Source organism: Heptranchias perlo, chromosome 34 (genome assembly GCF_035084215.1).
Source record: "Heptranchias perlo isolate sHepPer1 chromosome 34, sHepPer1.hap1, whole genome shotgun sequence".
Taxonomy (NCBI): domain Eukaryota; kingdom Metazoa; phylum Chordata; class Chondrichthyes; order Hexanchiformes; family Hexanchidae; genus Heptranchias; species Heptranchias perlo.
Window position 1 is genome coordinate 14,493,793 of NC_090358.1, and position 20,886 is coordinate 14,514,678.

General features: G+C 40.1%; 1 protein-coding gene across 1 annotated transcript in view; it reads left to right on the forward strand.

Annotated features, from left to right (window-relative positions):
- Nucleotides 1-20,886, forward strand: part of LOC137301822 (NAD(P) transhydrogenase, mitochondrial-like) — a 72,906-nt gene that overhangs the window by 50,513 nt on the left and 1,507 nt on the right. The window contains exons 15-21 of the mRNA XM_067971475.1: nt 1,507-1,740; nt 3,583-3,743; nt 4,914-5,093; nt 6,005-6,164; nt 7,545-7,626; nt 10,423-10,541; nt 16,852-16,967. Of these exons, the coding sequence (XP_067827576.1) occupies nt 1,507-1,740; nt 3,583-3,743; nt 4,914-5,093; nt 6,005-6,164; nt 7,545-7,626; nt 10,423-10,541; nt 16,852-16,967 (1,052 nt within the window). The remainder of the gene's footprint in view (nt 1-1,506; nt 1,741-3,582; nt 3,744-4,913; nt 5,094-6,004; nt 6,165-7,544; nt 7,627-10,422; nt 10,542-16,851; nt 16,968-20,886) is intronic.

The window sequence follows — 20,886 nt, forward strand, 5'->3', positions numbered from 1 at the left end:
TTAAGGAGGATCTTAAAGGAGGAAATGCAGGTGGATAGGCAAATGGGCTATTGGAGGGAATTCTAGAGTGTGGGGCTGCAAGCACAGCCACCAATGGTGGGGCAAAGGAAGGCAGGATGTACAAGAGGCCAGTGTCAGTAGAACGGAGAGGGGATAGTGTAGAATTGGTGGAGTTTACAGAGATTGAGAGGGGTGAGGTCATGAAGGGATTTAAACACACGGATAAGAATTTTAAATTTGAAGCTTTCAGAGACTGGGAGCCAATCTAAGTCAGCGAGTACAGAGATGATGGGTGAGTGCAACTTGGTACAGGATAGGATAGGGGTAGCATAGTTTTGGATGAGCTGAAGTTTACGGAGGATGGAGATGAGAAGCCAGCTAGGAGAGCATTAGAATAGCTGAGTCTGGACATGCCACAGGCATAGATGAGGGTCTCGGCAGCTGATGGATTGAGATAAGAGTGGAAACGGGCAATTTAACTGAGGTGGAGGTAAGTGGTCTTTGTGATGGATAGGATATGGGGTTAGAAATTCAGTTCTGAATTGTACAGTCTGGCTTAACCTGCGACAGTAGCTGGGGAGAGGAATGAAAATGGTAGCAAAAGTATGTAGTTTGTGGTGAGGGCTGAAATTAATGGCTTTGATTGTTTAGCTGGACAAAGTTTGTGGCTTATCCAAGAATGGATGTTTGACTAGCAGTCAGACAAACATAGGGGCAGTGACACTGTTGAGAGAGTTGGTGGAAAAGTAGAGCTGGGTGTCATCAGTGTAGATGTGGAAGCTGACCCCATATCAGCAGATGATGTTGCAAAGGGGCAACATGTGGATGAGGAAGAGAGGGCCGACGATAAGCCCTTGGGGGACTCCGGGGGTGTTGGTGCTGTGGTGAGAAGAGAATGCTGGTTTGAGCTGCCAATCACAGATAATATGATGTATATATTTATTGATCTTCTAGATAGCTGAGAATTATCATTTTTATTTAAATCCAATTCTTATACTTACTACACATTTAATAAGAAAAAACATTTAATGGGTAAGTTAGTGGTGTGGTTATGGTACTTGGATTAGTAACTCAGAGATCTTGAGGCCAAATCCTCCTATGGCAAGTTGTGAAATTGAATTCAATAAAACTGGGAATTTGTGGGCTAGCATCCGAAAATTACCATCGGACAGCCGGATTATCATAAAAACCCTTGTGGTTCACTAATATCCTTCAGGGAAGTGAACTCTTCCTTGCCCAGTCTGGCCTACATGTGATTGTAATTGACTCTTAATGTCATCAAGGCAACTAGGGATGGGTAATAAATGCAACTTTGCCACACCCCAAAAATATATAAGTAAAGTCATTTACTTACAGACAAAAATAATTGGATCTAGTTGTCCCTCTGCTTGAGGTGGGTGGAGGAGGGAAATTAACATCACAGCATCCTGTTAGCTCGGAATCTGTATTGCAGTAAATCTAGATTATATTTTCTGTCTGACCCTAAATGCCATTCTTGTCTGCTAGGTCTCACCATCGCCAAACGCATTGAAATCTCTGATCTTCCTCAGCTGGTTGCTGCATTTCACAGTTTGGTTGGGTTGGCAGCAGTTTTCACCTGCGTTGCTGAGTACATGATTGAGTACCCACACCTTGATGCACATCCTGCAGCAAATCTGATTAAGACTGTAGCTTATCTGGGGACATATATCGGTGGTGTGACATTTAGTGGTTCTCTGGTTGCTTATGGCAAGTTACAAGGTAAGTGATTTTTTTTTACTTTTAGGAGTGGTTGGTCTAAACTACCTCATTGAAAAAGCTTTAGGTTCAACCTTCTTGAATTTTTTTTGAATTAAGACCAATTTTCAGTACTTAAGTATTGAAGTAAAATAATTTTGTTGCCAGTGAGGACTCATGAAAACTTTAGCTCCATAACTGACTGCTACTTGAAAAATGCACATGTTTGATCTTGAAAATAATACTTGCATTTGCAAGGTCAGCAAAGTATTTGGAAGTACAAGCGTGCTTTTTTGATTAAAGCATTGACACTTTTTGTAAGCTACTTTTCAGTGGTGGAGCTGCCATATTTCACAGACTGCATTGGAGATAGCTCATGCAGCTTAATCATAGGTCTTTTCAAAATAATTAAAAGCTTGGAGGGAATTGAAAAAGGATCCAATCATGTTGTTCTTTGGCTAACCATTGAGATTAAAAAGTAATATGTCTATGGTATAGACATTAACTTACCCTCACATCCTCGCAAAATATTAGTTATTATTTTAATTGGAGGTTCAGTTTTAAGTTAAAAAGATTTGTTCACTCAGGTAAGTATGATCCTGATAAAGTTCTTTCACTCTCTTTTGCTCTGAAGTACACCAGTGCTACAAAAAGCTGCTGAATACCTGCTCCCTCAGTGGAAATAAAGGGGAGGCCTGGCCCTCAGTGCACCAGAGCATGTTGCTCTTCTTTTCCCAGGCCCATACCTCATTGTGTAGGAGTAGATGACCTCTCCACTCTGAGATAGCACTGAATAATTTTGTAAAAAATACTTGCAACATCTGTTCTTTTTTTGCATATTGCAAGAGTCCTGTTTTAACAGTCCTATATGTTCAGAATAAAGATACTCTCTAGCTTGCTTGGCAGTATGATTTCAACACTGAGGTGCACGTTCTGGAAAGTTGGGGTGCATCTTTATTTTGTATTTTGTGTTGCTAAAATGACACCAGTTCTGCACTGTTTGTCATGATTATAAAACATTCATGCCTCCCAAAATTTGTCACGTCAACTCCATCCTAAAGTGAGCAGAGTGATAGTAAAAAGAAGTGAAGTTAATAGAAGTTCAGTATCAGACACCCCCACGAATATTTTCACAATTACTGGAGTTAATAGTTAACGCTACATATCCATCTACTAATGTGTTAAAAATATTATATCTGCGCAACTTCCTGTGACCTTTTTCCATTCTAAATTTCTATATTCACATAATGGAAACTGTACGTAAAACTAAATACATCCTCTCCCCAGTGAAGGCATTACGGTGCCACTTCTGGCAGGAAGGTGCAATTACAGTGTGACATGCTTACACAAGCAGTTTTCATTATAAATGTGAATATGGAAATTTATAATGACAATACAAAAATAAGGACAGGATATATAACTTTAAAATGGGTTGTGTCCACACACTCTGGTCCAATTATTCACAGCCCTCTAACCTACCATCACTTAAAAACTGTGCACGCCTTGACACCCCATGTGCAATGCCATGGAACATCGATTAGAACTTCAAAACAACATGAACCTCACTAACATTTTCCTGTAATGAAAGGTTAAACACTTACAGTAGTATTTCAAGTGTGTATGTGGTAGGGTGGTCATGGGAGAGATAAATGGCCGCTATCTACAAGCTGAAGGTTATTTACTGCCTGTGTTGTTTGTGAGCCATACATTGCTTTTTATTTTCAAAATTCACATTTTTCTAAATCAGAATCTCAAATGGTTCCAAATTGCTTTAAAACTGATAAGTTAGTTAAAAATCAATTTGATAACAGAATTCTTTTAAACAATTTACCTGATTGATAGCTAAAGTTTTGCTCTTACTTACAGGCATACTGAACTCATCTCCACTTATGTTACCTGGGCGGCATTATCTGAATGCTGGATTGTTAGCAGCCTCAGTAGGTGGAATAGTGCCATTTATGCTGGATCCCAGTTATACTACAGGCATGACCTGCCTATTGAGTGTCTCGGCTCTGTCAACAATCATGGTAGGAAGAACTCAAATCTGTTGTAGGTATTTGTTGAATGAACTAATATGATAAATTCTTGTTCTTCGATTGTTTTTCAAAAAATGTACTATAACTGATTTTACTCAAGACAAATATAATATGATAACATCACATGTAGAGGATATTTGATATTTCCACAAAAGTGTTAAATCATTGTAACAAGCTAGGAATTAAAATGGCATTTCAGTGGGTCTGGAAGGGCCTCAGTGCTTCCTTCGCCCAGGGTTTCTTGGGTTAAAAATGTACCGTCTTTTTAAACTGGAAAAATTGATGAAGCACTTAGATAATATTGTTCCATGGTGTTAATCAAAGGATAAGTCTAAAGCAACCTCAAGTTATCTGGAGCAGCAATCAACAAAGCATGCAGAATACTGAACTGCATGCCCAAATCAATAGAGTATAAGTCAGAGGAGGTTAGTTGAAAATGTATACTGTTCTATCAGACCTCATCTTTTGGCACTGTGTCAAGTTTTGGTCACAAGGGAAAGACTCAAGGCCTGGAAGAGGTCCACAGAAGAGTCAGAAAGCTGATCCTCACTGTCAGTGGCCAAATGATGAAGGAAGATTGGAGAAACTGGGATTCTTCAGCCTTGAAAATAAACAGGAAATCTAGAGAACTGCTTCAAGCCAGCCATGAAATAGAACAAGAGGCATAAGTTCAAATGGGTGAAAAGAAAGTTTAGAAATAGTGTCAGGAAGGATTTATTCACACAAAGAGCAATCAAAATTTGGACTAGACTTCTGGATAGGATAGTGGAGGCAAGAACCTTAAGAGACATTCAACAGCCAACTGTCATTGGGGCTGGTAGGATTATCTTTCAGGATAGATGAACAGAAATAGTCTAAATGGCCTTCCATGTCTGTATCATGTTATCTTGCTAACTGTGAAAATATGGAATATAGTTGTCAGCTGATAGGAGTATGAAAAATATTTAATAGGAATGAATGCTAAACTACAGTTTTTGAAATTCTAATTTAAGCAAATATTCAGCAAGTCGCAGTTTTGTTTTCTGACTTTATTCAATGCTAGTGTACCACTGTTCTAGTTATAAGTCAACAACAATATCCATTATATGTATTTATCAAAGAAATTTAGTAGTGAGATGTATCACTGCATTATAATACTGTTGTAACCTGTTTTGTATCCAGGGAGTGACTCTCACAGCTGCTATTGGTGGAGCTGACATGCCTGTTGTGATCACTGTGTTAAACAGTTATTCGGGTTGGGCCCTGTGTGCAGAAGGTTTTCTCTTGGACAACAATTTAATGACAATTGTTGGTGCTTTGATAGGATCTTCTGGTGCTATCCTCTCCTACATCATGTGTGTGGTAAGACCTTTTTTTAAAACCCTTGGGATTAGAATGCTGCCTTCCAAACTGGACCATTGTGGGTTTACGGTCTGGGGATATTTGTAAATTTATTATGTGGAAATAGTTTTAGGTCTCAACAAATTTTAATTTTGAATCAAAAATTATTCATTTATTAAGATTTAAAATAATTTTTTCAAACAGCAACATTTAATAGCTTCTGCTACCTTACGAACTCCATCTTGTAGACTGCTTGTTTTTGCAGTCTGTATCCAACCAGTTGTCCGATGGATACATTGCCATCGTTAAGGCAACATCTCTAAATTACATACTTAAACTGATATGAAATATTGGTGGTTACTGAAGTAAGGGAACATCAGTAAATGCTCATACTGTTTTTTAGATTTGTTTGCTACACTGTGCTGAATTTCAAGTTTGTTTTGAGCTGCTAATTTGGAAAAACCTAGCATGCTGTTCTGAAAGGCCATTACATAATGAAATGAAAAATGGGTTTATGTTTTTCACCTTGAGCACCAATTTATAAAAGGATGTTCATGATGTGATGGCTTGTTTATTTCTTCAAGATAGTGATTCGTGTTGCAAATATTCATCATACTTTTCATAAAAATATGCAAAAGAACTTGTGAGAAATCAGTGTATGTGCAGTAATGTTATTCTTACAAAATCCCTGAAATTTGTTCACTTGAACAAAACTATTGCAGCCTTCCAAGTGTCCTCAGTAGCTTTGTAGTGCCAACAGGGCAATTACAAACTATAGTTGAATTGAAAGTGTTACGCAAGAGTAAATTCAGTAGTGTACTTGTCAGTCACAAGAAACCACCAAGCCAGTAGGAAAATCTTTTGCCTTCTGCATACCTACCTTTCTTTCAGTACATTGAACATTTAAGCTACCTAGATGCTTTACATTTCAGGCCATGAATCGTTCACTACCCAATGTTATCTTGGGTGGATATGGAACAACATCTACTGGCACAGGCAAACCCATGGAAATTGTTGGAACTCACACTGAAGTTAATGTGGATCAGGCTATTGAAATAATCAGAGAGGCCAACTCAATCATCATTACTCCAGGTAAGAGTGTCTGGAATCAGTGGTTTGTAACTGATAGAAGTTTTAAACCACTAAAACTAGAAACATTATTTATTCTTGTTCATTAAAATGTAATTGCATCTGAAAATAAATATTTATAACATACAAATTTATCATTAAGAAAACAAAATAATACTTGCTTCCTCTGTTTTTAAAAATGAAATGGACTCTTTTCCTTTTAGCTTTACTACAGGCCAAATGTCCTTCACCTGTAGGGTTAATATTTCTCTAGTTAGAGATAACACATCACTAATAATATGTAGTGATTATGGATGAAAACAAAGGTGAATGATAAATAGTAATATAATCAATATTTTATAATCCATTAATTACCATAATACCATAATAATTCCCTTGATTCAGTGGAAAAGCAATAAACAAAAAGTTATTTGATCAGGTTCCAAAAATAAGGAGAAACTTCCCAATGGCAGGAGGGTCTACAAACAAAGGAGACAGATTTAAGATAATTGGCAAAAGAATTTTGCTGTTTATAACTAGTCCATTTGCTTTGATTACTCGACTGCACATCCCTCTTGCTAAATTGTTTGCTGCACAAATATATTCATTTATTTCTCCCATCACTATTAGTTGATCCTGGTTGGTTTTTTTCCCCAGCACGCTCTCCTTTCCGGTTCAAACACCTCATCACTTCCTATTTACATTAGCACCTTCCCTGTTCAAATGTAGCCCGTCCTTGTGGAATAGCTCCCATCTGTCGTAGAGCTGGTGCCACTGCCCAACAAATTGGAATCCGTCTGCCAGACATCCACCTTTAGCCTTGCATTGATTTCCCTAATCTTCCTGTCCTTCAGTATTCTAGTGCAGGGTTGGGGAAGTAATCCTGAGATTATCATCTGAGAAGTCCTACTCCTAAACTTGTTTCCTAATCTCCTAACTTCATTTTACAGGACTCCAGGTGTTTCTTTACCTATATTGTTGGCTCCCACATGGACCATGGTGTCTAGTTACTCTCCCTCCCCTTAGCACTGGGAGGAACAAAGCATCCGGGTCCATTGGTGTGGATCTGAGAAAGATCGCGCTAAACTTTAACTAGTGAATCCCTTATCACGCTGCATTTGTAGCAGTGGTACTAATCTCCCCCTCACCCCCGAGCCATTTCTTATTGGCAGGTGTCATTGATATTTATTTGATGGCCCTGCCCAGAGTCCTCTGAGCATTCATTCCTGAGCTCCTCACCCATTGGATAGTCTCATCTTTTTCTCCTAAACTGCCTGTTCCATATCTCTCATCATTGCAATGAAATTTACACAGATATGCTCTAAAACCCCATCAGTTTTCAAAACAAAAAATTGTGATAGTTTAATTTAGGAGTAAACATACATATCATGTTCTATAATACAGGTTGGGGCTTATGTGCTGCAAAAGCTCAGTATCCAATAGCTGACATGGTGAAGATGCTCATTGAACAGGGGAAGCAGGTCAGGTAAGCATTTGATTTTCTCTAGTATTGTATTTCAGGAGGTAAAAACAATTTTCATATGGACAGAAATTGATTTACTACAAAATTTTAAGTTAAACTTGAGTGCTGAGAATTTCCTTGGTGGTTCTCCCAATTGGCCGCCATACATTCAGCGGATGATCGTTGAAAACCCTGTTTAAGTGGCTATCGAGGGTGTCCGTTGATCTTCTGCCAATATTACGGCGGCTTATCGAGAGAATCTCTGAGGAATTTCCTGGCAAAGAAGCCTAAGTACATTTAAATTTTGTGAAAACTAAAAGACCCAGTAATACAATTCTTTGATACACCGTGGAAGTAAACAATAAGCACAGGTGGAGGGATAAAAGACAGTGATGAAGGAGTTACAATAAAACATTTAGTATCCAACATCTGGTAGAGGGACAAATGTACTGTAGTCTTAGGTATTTTCAGCAGGACTATCATCCTATTGTTACTGTGCTTTTCACAACATAATAGTTTTGTGATTTCTGACACAGAGAGAGGACCTCTAAGCCAACCTGTTTGACTTAAATGGAAACAGACAGTTAATACTGTACTGGTCAAAATTAGATACCAGTACTCCAGCAATTGATAGGCTTTCTCTGTCCTGGTAAAGGAAGTTACTTTCTGCCTTATTATTCCATCATATATCCAAAGTGTTATTGCAAATAGTGCAGACATTTCTTCATGATCCTTTGTTGCCTATTAAAAAAAAAAATTATAGGGTAAATTTCTGATCCCAGTGCTGCATTGGATTTAAACCAGGCACTGAAAGCTCACCAAATTGGGATGGAGAAGGGGGAACAGCACAGGAAATTTAAAGGGATGTGGTTACTTAATGGTAAGTAGCCACATATGGGATGAAATTGTTTCTACCTTTCCAAAGGCTACAAATATTTAAATATGTTTTTCAGCCTTTCCAAAGGCTGTGTGGGCGGGAAAGGAAATGGTTGGCAATAAGGAAAGGCAAAACAAATGTCAAAGCAGGAAACCGAGTCTTTGGGCAAGTGATGGAGTGGCGTAGCGCCTGAACCCCTTGTTTGTTGGATACTGAAGTTAAGGTGTTGCTCGATGATGGTGTGAAGAGGGTTACCTGTTTGATACCCTCCGCAGATGGGAGCAGTGCAGTATTCCTATCAGGAGGTGGTTGCCAAGCTTACTGCTGTGTACACTGCCCACATAATCTGGGAACAGAAGAAGGTAGCAGACCCTAACAAAGCTGCCAAGCAAAGATGACCCAACACTACCATTTACCAAGTGCATGCTCTACCACTAGGTTCTACTGAGTGGAGCATCCACAGCACATGCTCTGCCCAGTAGGCCTTTACAATTGCATCAGGATTCTAGAGACGTCATGAGACCCCAATTTGCATAGAATAATGAGGCTCTCGTCTGGTTTAGGCAGACACCTCAGTTGTCCAACAGTAGGCACAGGAAAAATTGGTGGCAGAGCGGGAATGGGACGGTAAGTTCACCACCTCCATTTTAATTCTCCTACCACCCATTTCTGCCGGGTGGAGGGGGTTAAAATCACCCCCCCACCCCCCAATGTGATTACTGAGATACTATAATCCAGTGATCTGTTGTGTTTACTTGTGCTTCTCTTTAGGCTCACTTATTAAACATAGCTCATAGTTTATAGCCTCAGAAATATTGTTGTTGGAGCATTATTTGTCATTCAAAGAAATCCGGAGAGTGTGAGGCAGCTAGCACTTTGAGCTTATCACCAACATCGGATTTATTGTTCACCACAGGCATGCTACCTGACAGGTTACTTCATGCGTAAAGTCATGTTTCAATTTATATGAAGCATGAGCTTGCTTATGGAAGTCCTGGACAAGAATAAAAGTATCTGGAGAGTGCTGAAATCATAAAAATGTACCTCCTTCTCTCAATGATCTGACTCTGGTTCCCACACGTCGGCCACGCCCCCTACAATTCAGAGAATCTTCTGTTTCTATATTATGTCCTTGCAGAGGTATGCATCCAAAGGGTAACATTTACCCCGTGTGCAGCAATCTACTTACTGAATTTAATATAGAACTATGTTATTCTACAAAGTTTTCCTTCAGTTGGTGGCTATTACAATATAAACCAGCCCTTAGAGATTCAAGCTAATATTTTTATTTTCAATTGAACAAAAATTGGCAAATACTAAAACTACAACATATGCAAACGTACATGCAATGAGCAGGCCTATAATGGATCAATAACCCTTTTAAGAACAGTTTCAGATCAAATCCATGATTCTATAAATTTGATGAGCAAAGTTCAGCTTCTAAACGCAAATTCAAATTGTTTTGACTTCTAGCAAGTTTTCTGTACAGGTTTATTAAGCAAGGTTTGAAAACCGAGTACTTCATTCTGGTCAAACAATAACTCTCAGATAGACTATCATACGACTCCCTATTTCTGCTTTTAACCCCTTAGATGTCAAAACTACTGTTAATTCCTTGATTTAAGGTTTACAGGTAATCTACACAATACTTCAATAGAATAGATATTACAAATAACGCAGCAAATATCCAAGAGGAAATGGAAATTTTTCAAGTCTGCCTCAAAGAAACAATCTTCATGATGGAACAAGCCAGTTCTTTTCACTCTGAAGAATAATGTTGCCAGTTAAGTCAAGGAAGCAAATCAATTTGGTCTCTTGACCAAAGACACAACTTGATCTTTGAAACAAGCCATGCAAATTTTGCCACAAATACAAAAGGTATATTGTTGTATTTTTCTAATTTCAACGTTGTTTTTAGTAATTGTTTGTATTATATTTTGTAGGTTTGGAGTACATCCTGTTGCTGGTCGAATGCCTGGTCAACTCAACGTACTTTTGGCTGAGGCTGGTGTACCTTATGACATTGTTTTAGAAATGGATGAGATAAACGCAGACTTCCCAGGTGAGAGCAGGAAAACATTAGTTCAGAAGGTGCTGCCAGAAACTTAGGAACTGTCTTCTCAGTACCATCTCTGGTTTTAATGATGTTTCTGAGGGGAGGGCAATTCACTTGTGTGAAAAACAGATATGTTTATAATTTAACATAAAATTAAATAAGTTCAGCTTCTATTTCTGTTGTTTGAACGTCTAATAAATTGGAGAGGTAAACAGAAAATCTGAGAATTCTGGAAATCAGAAATCCAAATAGAACATTCTGAAAATAAATAGCAGATCCATCAGCATCTGATAGGGAAAGAACGGTATTGTTTCAGGTGTAGCCTTTCATCAGGAATATAAATTGAACCATGTATTAAAAAATACATATCTGAATATTTTATAGGAACTGAAAATCAATGGACAATGGCTTATACGGTTTAGCAGTACATATAAGGCCTGATAATCAATGTGCAGCACCCAAAGTAATGAAATGCTGGAAAATGCAGAGGGGAATTGCCTGGGGCACTGGGACCCTGAATATAATGCTCCCCATAATATGGCTGCTGCAAGGGAGGGCTGCAAAATCTTTTCCTAAGTGTCCCTAATCTTCTACTAGGACCAACCAGCTTACATGCAACAGCACAATGGGACCTCAAACAGTCGATTTTGCTCAGGCACCATCTTGCTTGTCTTCCGCCCTATCCCCCCACCCCAAAAAAAAGCCTTGCCTACTTTAATATGCAAGTAGCTGCTATCAAACTTCTGCACCTGGGCCACATTGTCAGTCCCATATATACATAGATAGAAAATGTTCCAACAGTCTAGCATGGACTCAAAACTACAACATACATTGTACACACGTTGCAGCGTATGTATTTGAGATTGTTTCTAGTTTTAGGCTCCTGTAGGTTTAAATTTTGTTCGCATCACTGAGATTGAGTGATGCCAAAGATTAGTTCAAAAAGAAACTGTTTGAGCTTTCCTCAATCATCTAATCCCCTCTTCCTCTCACCCATTTGGCATACATTTGAGCTCCCCTCCTGCTCACTCTGCCTTCCGGCCCCTCTCCCATCTAGTCCCTGTTTTCTCGGCCCTCACAAACTGACTCCCTTTCCTCGTCAGCCCTCTCCCTCCCAATCTGGAGAAAATGTAAATCTCTTAAACGTGTTTCTATCAATTATTTTCAAGTTCATGATCACCTTTGCAGATACAGTGAAGTATTCAAGAATAAATGCTTTGTTAAAGGAGAATATTTGAGAGAGACTGTTTGATGTTTCTGTATCCTGGCTGCATATAATAGATGTCTGCAAAAAGCAGTGTGATTCTTTTTGAATCTCTGTCCATCTATAATTATCAGTGTATGTTGCGTGAATGCTGTTCAACCTGTATCAAAACTGTCACATGGTTACCTCAAAGTGGAAAAACAAAGTTAAATTAACTTTGCAGGGAGGTTATGCTGGAATTTAGGGAGGTTATGCTGGAACTGTATAAAACACTGGTTAGGACACAGTTTGAGTACTGTGTACATTTCTGGTCACCACATTACAGGAGGAATGTAATTGCACTAAAGAGGGTACAGAGGAGATTTACGAGGATGTTGCCAGGACTGGAGAATTTTAGCTATGAGGAAAGGTTGGATAGGCTGGGGTTGTTCTCTTTGGAACAGAGGAGGCTGAGGGGTGATTTTTAATTGAGGTGTACAAAATTATGAGGGGCCTAGATAGAGTGGATAGGAAGGACCTATTTCCCTTAGCAGAGAGGTCAATAACTAGGGGGCAGAGATTTAAATTGATTGGTAGCAGGGTTGGAGGGGAGCTGAGGAAAATTTTTTCACCCAGAGGGGTCTGGAATTCACTGCCTGTAAGGGTGGTAGAGGCAGAAACCCTCAACTCATTTAAAAAGTACCTGGATGTGCACCCGAAGTGCCGTAACCTACAAGGCTACGGACCAAGTGCTGGAAAGTGGAATTAGGCTGGGTGGCTCACTTTCAGCCAGCACAGACGCGATGGGTCGAATGGCCTCCTTTTGTGCCATAAATTTTCTATGATTCTATGATTTTATAAACTGTATCTGAACTCAGAACTAGTTTGTACTGCTTTACAGTCTGCATTTTGAAAACAAGAATGATCAGATACATTTATTCGTAAAGTACAGTTCAAGGTCTTTTAGTTTGGTGGCTCATTCAGACACAATATAAGTTACCGTAGATTTAGACATGAATTAACAAAATTATGTTTCTATCCTAAAACAGTTCAGCAGGCAGGGTAATATATATAAAAATTGCCTGCAGTCTCAGCGTTAACACTAAAATGAAATTTACATTTAAAATTATAGAAACCATACATGCACGGAGGTAACAAATAACATTTGTTTGGAAGTAAGTGCAAGGAATTATTTGTTCATGTGGCAACAGGCAGTGAAAAATAATGACCCCTCGTGCACTTGCAGGTTTAAAGAGAAACATATGTTCAACATTTATTACAGGATTTTTGTTTGCCTCTAATGTTTTGAATGCAGGAAAGCAGATCAAACAATATTGATAGCAGCCCCGGTGGTGCACTGACACATTGTGCCATGAACTAGTAGTACTTGTGTTTTACTCTTGATTCATCACCAAACAGTGAGTTTCCAATGTCATTCAAGGATATCTGGAGAGGTGCTGAGAGGAGGTGAATTGCTCCCCCGTGGTAAAGAGGAAGGGAAAATCAGAAAGCAAGTTAGCTTATGTCATTCTCAAGCATATCCTAGCAGCCAGTTCAGAGTGGCACTGACAAAAGCTTAGGAGCTAGCTGCCTGCCTGTCCTTTCAATTGGAGAATGGTACATCTACTTGTAGAGTGAGATATGCCACTTATGGGTCTGTGAGGAAAATAAACGTATTAAATGCGATGTGGATTTTTTTCATGTCGCAAAAGCCCTGAGGTGATGCTGCTTTATTTGAAATTAGCAATGAACAGGAAGAGTTAATTCAAATTGTTCACTATTGCGGACTCGATGGGCCGAATGGCCTCCTTTAGCGCTGTGACCTTTCTATGATTCTATAATGAGTTCAAATAAAAAAATCAGATAAAACTTTTTTTTAATACAAAGTTTAATAGATATGTTACCAGGCAAGGCCATTTAAGGAAATAGTATAAGTGAGTTTAAGAGATAGCTAGATGTGTTTCTTAAAAGAGATGGAGTCAAGGGATATGGTCGGAATGTGGGTAGGTGGGTCTGAGATGAATCAAATAGGATTGAGGGTGCTGGGGCTAACAATTGGTTCTACAAGTTGTTAATATTTTATTTTGGTAGTTCAGATAAAATAAAGTTAATTTTCACGTAATTCACTGATATTTAAAAGATTGCAGGGGAGAAATTGGATTATGTCATGCCCATTTTTTGGAGAATAGTGTTATTGATGCGTGAAAAATGACACTGGTGTGAGGGACGAGAGGGGAAATTTTGAGGGCAGGAGTAGATACAGAGTGTACCAGTAGCAGTAAAAGGAGGTTGAGTGAAGTGTGATGCTGTGATTGGAGGTGAGTGATGAGATGTAGGGGAGGTGGAAGAAAAGGCTTGAGTGCTGAGGCTACAGATAGTGCAGGGCTAAGCAGACAGTGAAAGAGATGTGAGTAGGAGTCTTATCTTAGCAGCTCTGGTGAGATCATTGGATTCTTTCTGTTATTGGAGCCAGCTCCTGGGAGCAGGGTTGGAAAATCGGGAAGTCCTCTTTCTGCCAATTCCACTGTTCAGTTGACAGCAGCCACAGTGCACTGCCCCTTTAAAGGGTGTAAGCTCCCCTTAAATGGCCCCGCGATTGGCGAGCTGCCAAAGAACAGCACAAACATCTCCCGCTCCAATTTTGTGTGTGTCCCTTGCTTACGTCATCAGGCACGTGTTTCAAACTTGAGGTCCAGTCCATGCTGGTTTCCAGAGCTACACCAATCTCTCCCCCAGAATTTGTATCACTGACATTCTTCCTCATTCACTCAGCCTCCATATATAACAATGCATTTATATAGTGCCATTAATGTAGTAAAATGTCCCGAGGTGCTTCACAGGTGCGTTATCAGACAAAACTTGACACTGAGCCACAAAAGGAGATATTAGGACAGGTGACCAAAGGCTTGGTCAAAGAGGTAGGTTTTAAGGAGCATATTAAAGGAAGAGAGAGAGAGCCGGAAAGGTTTATGGAGGGAATTCCAGAGCTTAGGGCCTGGACAGCTGCAGGCACGGCCGCCAGTGGTGGGGCAAAGGAAATCTGGGAAGCACAAGAGGCCAGAATTAGAAGAACGCAGAGTTCTCCAAGGGTTGTAGAGCTCGGGGAGCTACAAGAAATAGGGAGAGGCGAGACCATGGAGGGATTTGAACACAAGGATGAGAATTTTAAATTCAAGCTGTTGTTAGACCGGGAGCCATTGTAGATCAGTGAGCACAGGGGTGATGGGTGAATGGGACTTGGTGCGAGTCAGGAAACGGGCAGCAGAGTTTTGGATGAGCTGAAGTTTATGGAGGGTGGGAGATGGGAAGAGCATTGAAATAGTCGAGCCCGGAGGTATCAAAAGCATGGATGAGGGTTTCAGCAGCAGATGGGCTGAGGCAGGGGTGGAAATTGGCATATTACGGAGGTGGAAGTAGGCGGGCTTGGTGATGGAGAGGATATGGAGTCAGAAGCTCAACTCAGGGTCAAAAAGAACCCCAAGGTTGCGAACATTCCAGTTTAGCCTCTGACAGTGGCCAGGGAAGGGTATAGAATAGATGGCTGGGGAAACGGAATTTGTGGCAGGGGCCGAAGACAGTGGCTTCAGTCTTCCCAGTATTTAGTCGGAGGAAATTTCTGCTCATCCCATACTGGATGTCGGACAAGCAGCATGACAAATCAGAAGCAGTGGCGGGGTCAAGAGAGCTGGTGGCGAGGTAAAGCTGGGTGTCGTCAGCACACTTGTGAAATGTAAAAATAAAACATTATCATCGTTCCACATAGCAAATCAGCTGCAACACTCCCCCTTTTAGAAAATGTGCTCCTTGATGGTAGGTAATCTTTCCCAACTCTTTGATTTAAAGCTTCATTTTAGGTTGTGCCCTCGGCTCTTTTGTTCCTGTAGTTGGTAGCACATTATTGCTGCTTTCTCCCATGTCGGAAAGAGTTCTAGGTTTCATTTATTATTTCTTTGTTTCATACCAAACAGTCCAAATTCCCTTTACAGTCTTTGAACTTGGAGAAATGATTTCTATTCTAAGTTTATTGAATTTGTTCCGGTTTTCTTTTGTTGTGCAAACTGTACGGTTCTGGTGTTGATTTTCAATGAGAACATCTTGAGTTGCAGTTTACCTCAAATGGACTGAATCTAATCAACCGCCACTGCCAACTTCTGGCTTTCTTTTTCTGATCTGGCAATTCCTGGAGTTTTTTACAGTGCTCGAGGATGCTAGGGGGGCTTGGTGCTGCCTCTTCTGTGATAAGGATGAAGAGCATTTTTTGTTTATTTGTTCTCGGGATGTGGGTGACACTGGCAAGGCCACTTTATTGCCCACCCATAGTTGGTGATTGTCCTCTCCTTGAACCGCTGCAGACCTTGTAGTGATGGTGCTCACACAATGGTGTTAGATAGGAAATTCCAGGATATTGACCCAGCAACGACGTAGGATCGATGATATACGTCCAAGTCAGGATAGTGTATGACTTAAAAGGGTATGTTGGAGGTGATGGTGTTCCCAAGACGTTACTGCACTTGTCGTTCTCAGTGGTAGAGCTTGCAGGAGAAGGTGGTGCTGTCTAAATAACCTTAATGAGTTGTTGCTTTGTAACCTGTAGGTCATACATACTGCAGCCATAGTGTGTCCGTGATGGATATTGAGCCCAGTGGGAGGGGTACTGATCAAGTGAATACTCTCTCCTGGATGGTGACGAGCTGCTTGAGTGTTGTTGCAGCTGCATCCAATCAGGAGAGTGATGAACAAATTTTTCTTGAGATTTGGCAGTGTTCTGTACTCTTATATGGGCTTAATATTTAAAAGTAATAAAATATTACTGTATATCATAGAAACATAGAAAACAGGAGCAGGAGTAGGCCATTCGGCCCTTCGAGCCTGCTCCGCCATTCAATATGATTATGGCTGATCCTCCATCTCAATACCATATTCCTGCTCTCTCCCCATACCCCTTGATGCCTTTTGTGTCCAGAAATCTATCCAGCTCCTTAAATATATTCAGTGACTTGTCCTCCACAGCCTTCTGTGGTAGAGAATTCCACAGGTTCACTACCCTCAGGTATATGGTTTATGTATTTTATTTAAAAACTTTGTCTTCAACAGTCAAGGAATGATGTCAAGCTGTTGTTTCTGTATCCTTAGAAACTGATTTGGTTCTGGTTATTGGTGCCAACGACACTGTGAATTCAGCAGCACAAGAAGATCCTAATTCCATTATTGCTGGTATGCCTGTCCTGGAGGTCTGGAAATCCAAGCAGGTGAGAAGTGTAAAAGTACCTTTTGGGATAGGATAGTGGCTGAAACAGTATGAGATGGAATCACATTAGTTGTCAGTAATCTCATGCAAAATAATAACTTTTTATGTGAAAGATCACATTTATTATAATTTACTTTGGATCCAGGTTGGTTATGAGTAACTAATTGGAAAGACCTGTGTATATATAAAAAATTGGTCCCTTGTTTAATATGACATTTAGAATCCTGGGCCAACCATAATCTTGCTCCAAGTACAGTATTTCTTGGCAAATAGTAAATGTGATCATTAGCCATCAACAATAGAAATAATTTTTATGAAGGCGAAGGTTGGTTCTTGGGAATTTTGTACAAATTGTGTTTTTAATATTTCGCTGGGTTAGGGGGAGAACAAAGAATACAGATCCTGAATTAGATCATCTTAAATGGACCAACCAATTTCCATTGGATACAGACTAAGTTAGTGTCCCTAATCACTGTCATTTTGGGCTTGAGGCAGGAGGATTTGTACTCTCATCAGCCTGCCCCTTTATAGGGCTGTGTTCTGGGGTTTTAAAACAAGTCTTACTGTATAGCCTTTCAGGATGCAACCCAGACTGCTTGGCCAAACATCATAGTCCTGTTCATTTCCAACTCTTCATATTTTCACTGTCTTCCAGTAAGTGGGGAGGGGAGGGTGTTTGGGGGCGAGGGAGGAGTCTGTCACCGATGGTTCTGACAGTAAAGTAGATATGAGTACAAAGTCACTACTATGTTCTTGAGTATTTTTCACTGAAGTTCATCCACTCAGGATTCTCAGTTATCAGAGGTCTAGTCCTCTTTCTCTTGTATTTTCAAATTAGTTTTGTCAGAGTTGGCTAGATCCTTTCAATTTTTGCCAAAATCATACAAATTATGCCATTAACATGGGGAAACACATTCCCCCCCTCCCCCAACTTTCTGGCTCCTTCAGCATTGCCCTGAGTTCTCTCAGTTAGCATGGGAGTGTTGGTGGATATGCGTTCTGCATGCTCAGAGCTCTCTCTTGGGTGGATGAATTGGAGTTCGAGTCAGGCAGTGCAAGTCAGGGACGGCCTGGCTAGAATCCATATTACAGCTGCTAGTCAGAGATCTGTATCTGAAGTATAAATGTAACAAAATACACTCATGCTTCCCACCCTCCACCCCCATCTTCCTAAAACTCTCTGTGGTACATAATGTGGTCACTGAGGAAAAGAGCAGAAAGGCCAAGAACTCTCTGTTGCTGATCTCCATAGCTCAGCTTTGTAATGTGTGCAACATCACCCACTCAGACACTGATACCCCAAGCTATCCCAGTGGAAGAGTGAAACCCACAGCTCCAAAGAATAAACCAAAGAATCACAAAAAAATCCCCCAGACCAAGATAGAACAACAGATGCCAGGATGTTACCTCCCCTCCACCACCTCCAAGGAAAGTCCATTTCCCAACCCTCAGCACTGTGATGTACACCTAAATCGACAGCACTTCACCGCTATCTGGGCCCCACACAGACCCTGTATCAGAAATCAGGTCATGAATGGTTATCAATGTAATTTATTATTTTTAAACAAAAAAATGATGATTCTTGCCTCCAAGTGTCAAATCAACTAGTATTTAGTGGGGAGCAGGTGACACTTGTCCCTGTTTTTACCATTGCAGAATGTAGACACCCTGACCAATCCTTATTTACTCAAAGTTTGTTTGCATGACCGATCTGAAACCAGAACAGTCTTTTCATCTGGAAGGTCTTACTTTCTGGAAAAGACTCTCCTCTTCAAATCGCTACTGCCCAGTTTTCAAGAGCTTTTTAAGTTGACAGGCTTTGTTGAATATATCAAATTTATTTTCCACAACCTCTGTTGCCACTCACATCACTGGCCTGTCACATCTCCCCAGCATGGAAACATCATTACTGTTATAAATCTTGAACTTTGTCTTTGTCTTGCCATACTGCTATTGCTCAGCATGATAAGTATTGTTAATACGACAAAAACCCCTGTTTCAAACTTTTAAAACTAAGATTTACTTTCCGTTGCTGCACGTCATAAAATAGATCAGTTCTAAGAATAGTGGACTGGTGTTTAAAATAAGAGTTTAGCAGTTTTTATCCAAGCATAAGATTTCTTGGCAAAGTTTAAATCGTGACTTATACGAAGAAGCGTTATGACAGTTGAGGTGGCTTCTTGGAAATGATGTATACATTTTCCTTTCTTACTATGTTTTGACAAAATATCCAGTGGGATATAGTCAAACTCAAATATCTAAGAGACATCAGTACTGGGGAATGTAATTTTTTTTAACTTCTGGCACCCAGCATCAGCGCTAAGCATTCCGAGGCCAGTATAGCGCAGCCAAAGGCAACACTACCTCAAGTGTGCTCCAGCAATTCACTTTAACCCTAACCTCAGAAGAGCACCTCCCGCTGCATCCATGTGGATTTTCAGATTCCAACATAAACCATCCTTGTGACTTCCCGGAGACTGCCAATTTAATACCAATTAGTGTCATGTGATAGATATTGAAATCCTCACTCAAACACAATTTTGCTCCAATCTTGGCACTTTTGGCACTCCCCACGTCTTTAATAGGACACAACAGTATGAAGAATTTTTATGAAGGCTAAGTTGGTTATTGGGAATTTTGCATCAATCATAAAACAAAAATAAGGCATGAAAAGAATCAAGACTTGGCCCATCAAACCCAATCCTTCCACAGACTTACAATTTTCCCTCTTGTGAACTGTACCCAGGGAAATTGCTATAAAGTTTTCCCTGCTGTCCAAAGGTATTCAAGAGAAATTGTAGAATATTCAGAGGCATACACCGTATATCCACTTTTATTTTCAGGGGGAAAGTATATGCTGAGAAAAGTTGGTGAGAACAAAAGGGCTTGTCTCTCCTGGTGTTCTTATGCAACTTCCTCACATTGGAATGCCTCATGGGCCCATTTAGTTGGTGATGCAACTGAATGGCCGATGAGGCATTCCAAAGTGAGGCTTATCCTTCAGATTGGAACAATGTTAGATTCAATTCACTTCTCTGCAAGTAGGTTTTCTGTCTGGCCAATAAGCAATGCTCCAGGTCCTGTGTTTTCCTCCTTGCAACCCCCAGGTCCCAACATTCAAGTGTTTCTCCCAAGCCTATGCAGCTTCCTTCCTACAAGCCTCCTTTGGGACTAAAGCTCTCCTGCAGGTCTCCTCTAGACACCGAGCTCCTGTCCAGCTTCCACCATGTCTCGAGCTCTCTTCCAGATCCCGCGATTTCTTCCAGGTCTCATCTCAAGTCCTGAACTCTTTTTTTCCATATCCTGAGCTGTCTACCAGGCCTCCTCCAGCTCCTGAGATCTCTGATAGGTCAAGGTGGTGTTGGCAACCATGTCATGATGAAGATTGTACGGTGCTGTGGCAGATACTATAAAAAGACCATTTTTGTGTTACTTCCCATCTGAACTGGATTTTGTAGATAAATAGACAGTAGTTCTTTAACGAAAAGAACAAGGTGAATTTATTTAAGCATCAAATTGGTTTCATAAAGTGGACATTTGCATATAAACACACCTTCCTTATTCATTGAGAGGACCAGGTGATGCAGTAGGTTAGATAATGACTTTTCAACTCTAGGACCTGGATTCAAATTCAGCTCTTAATGAGGGGAGGTGTGTCAACTCTGTTCTCAAACTAAGATCCTTTCATTATGTGGACATTTTTTTTTGTTTCCTATTCCAGTGTAAACATTTATCTACATCATAATCCATCTGCCATTCCTGATTCCAGCTGTTTAATTGATCCAGATCTCTGAGTGCAATCAATCTTCTTTACACAAGTCACCTGACTAAATAAATAGGGCCTTCAGCAAATTCTGTAATATCGCTCAAAATACCCCATTGTGTATCATAGTTGTTTAATAATCATTAAAATCTTGTGT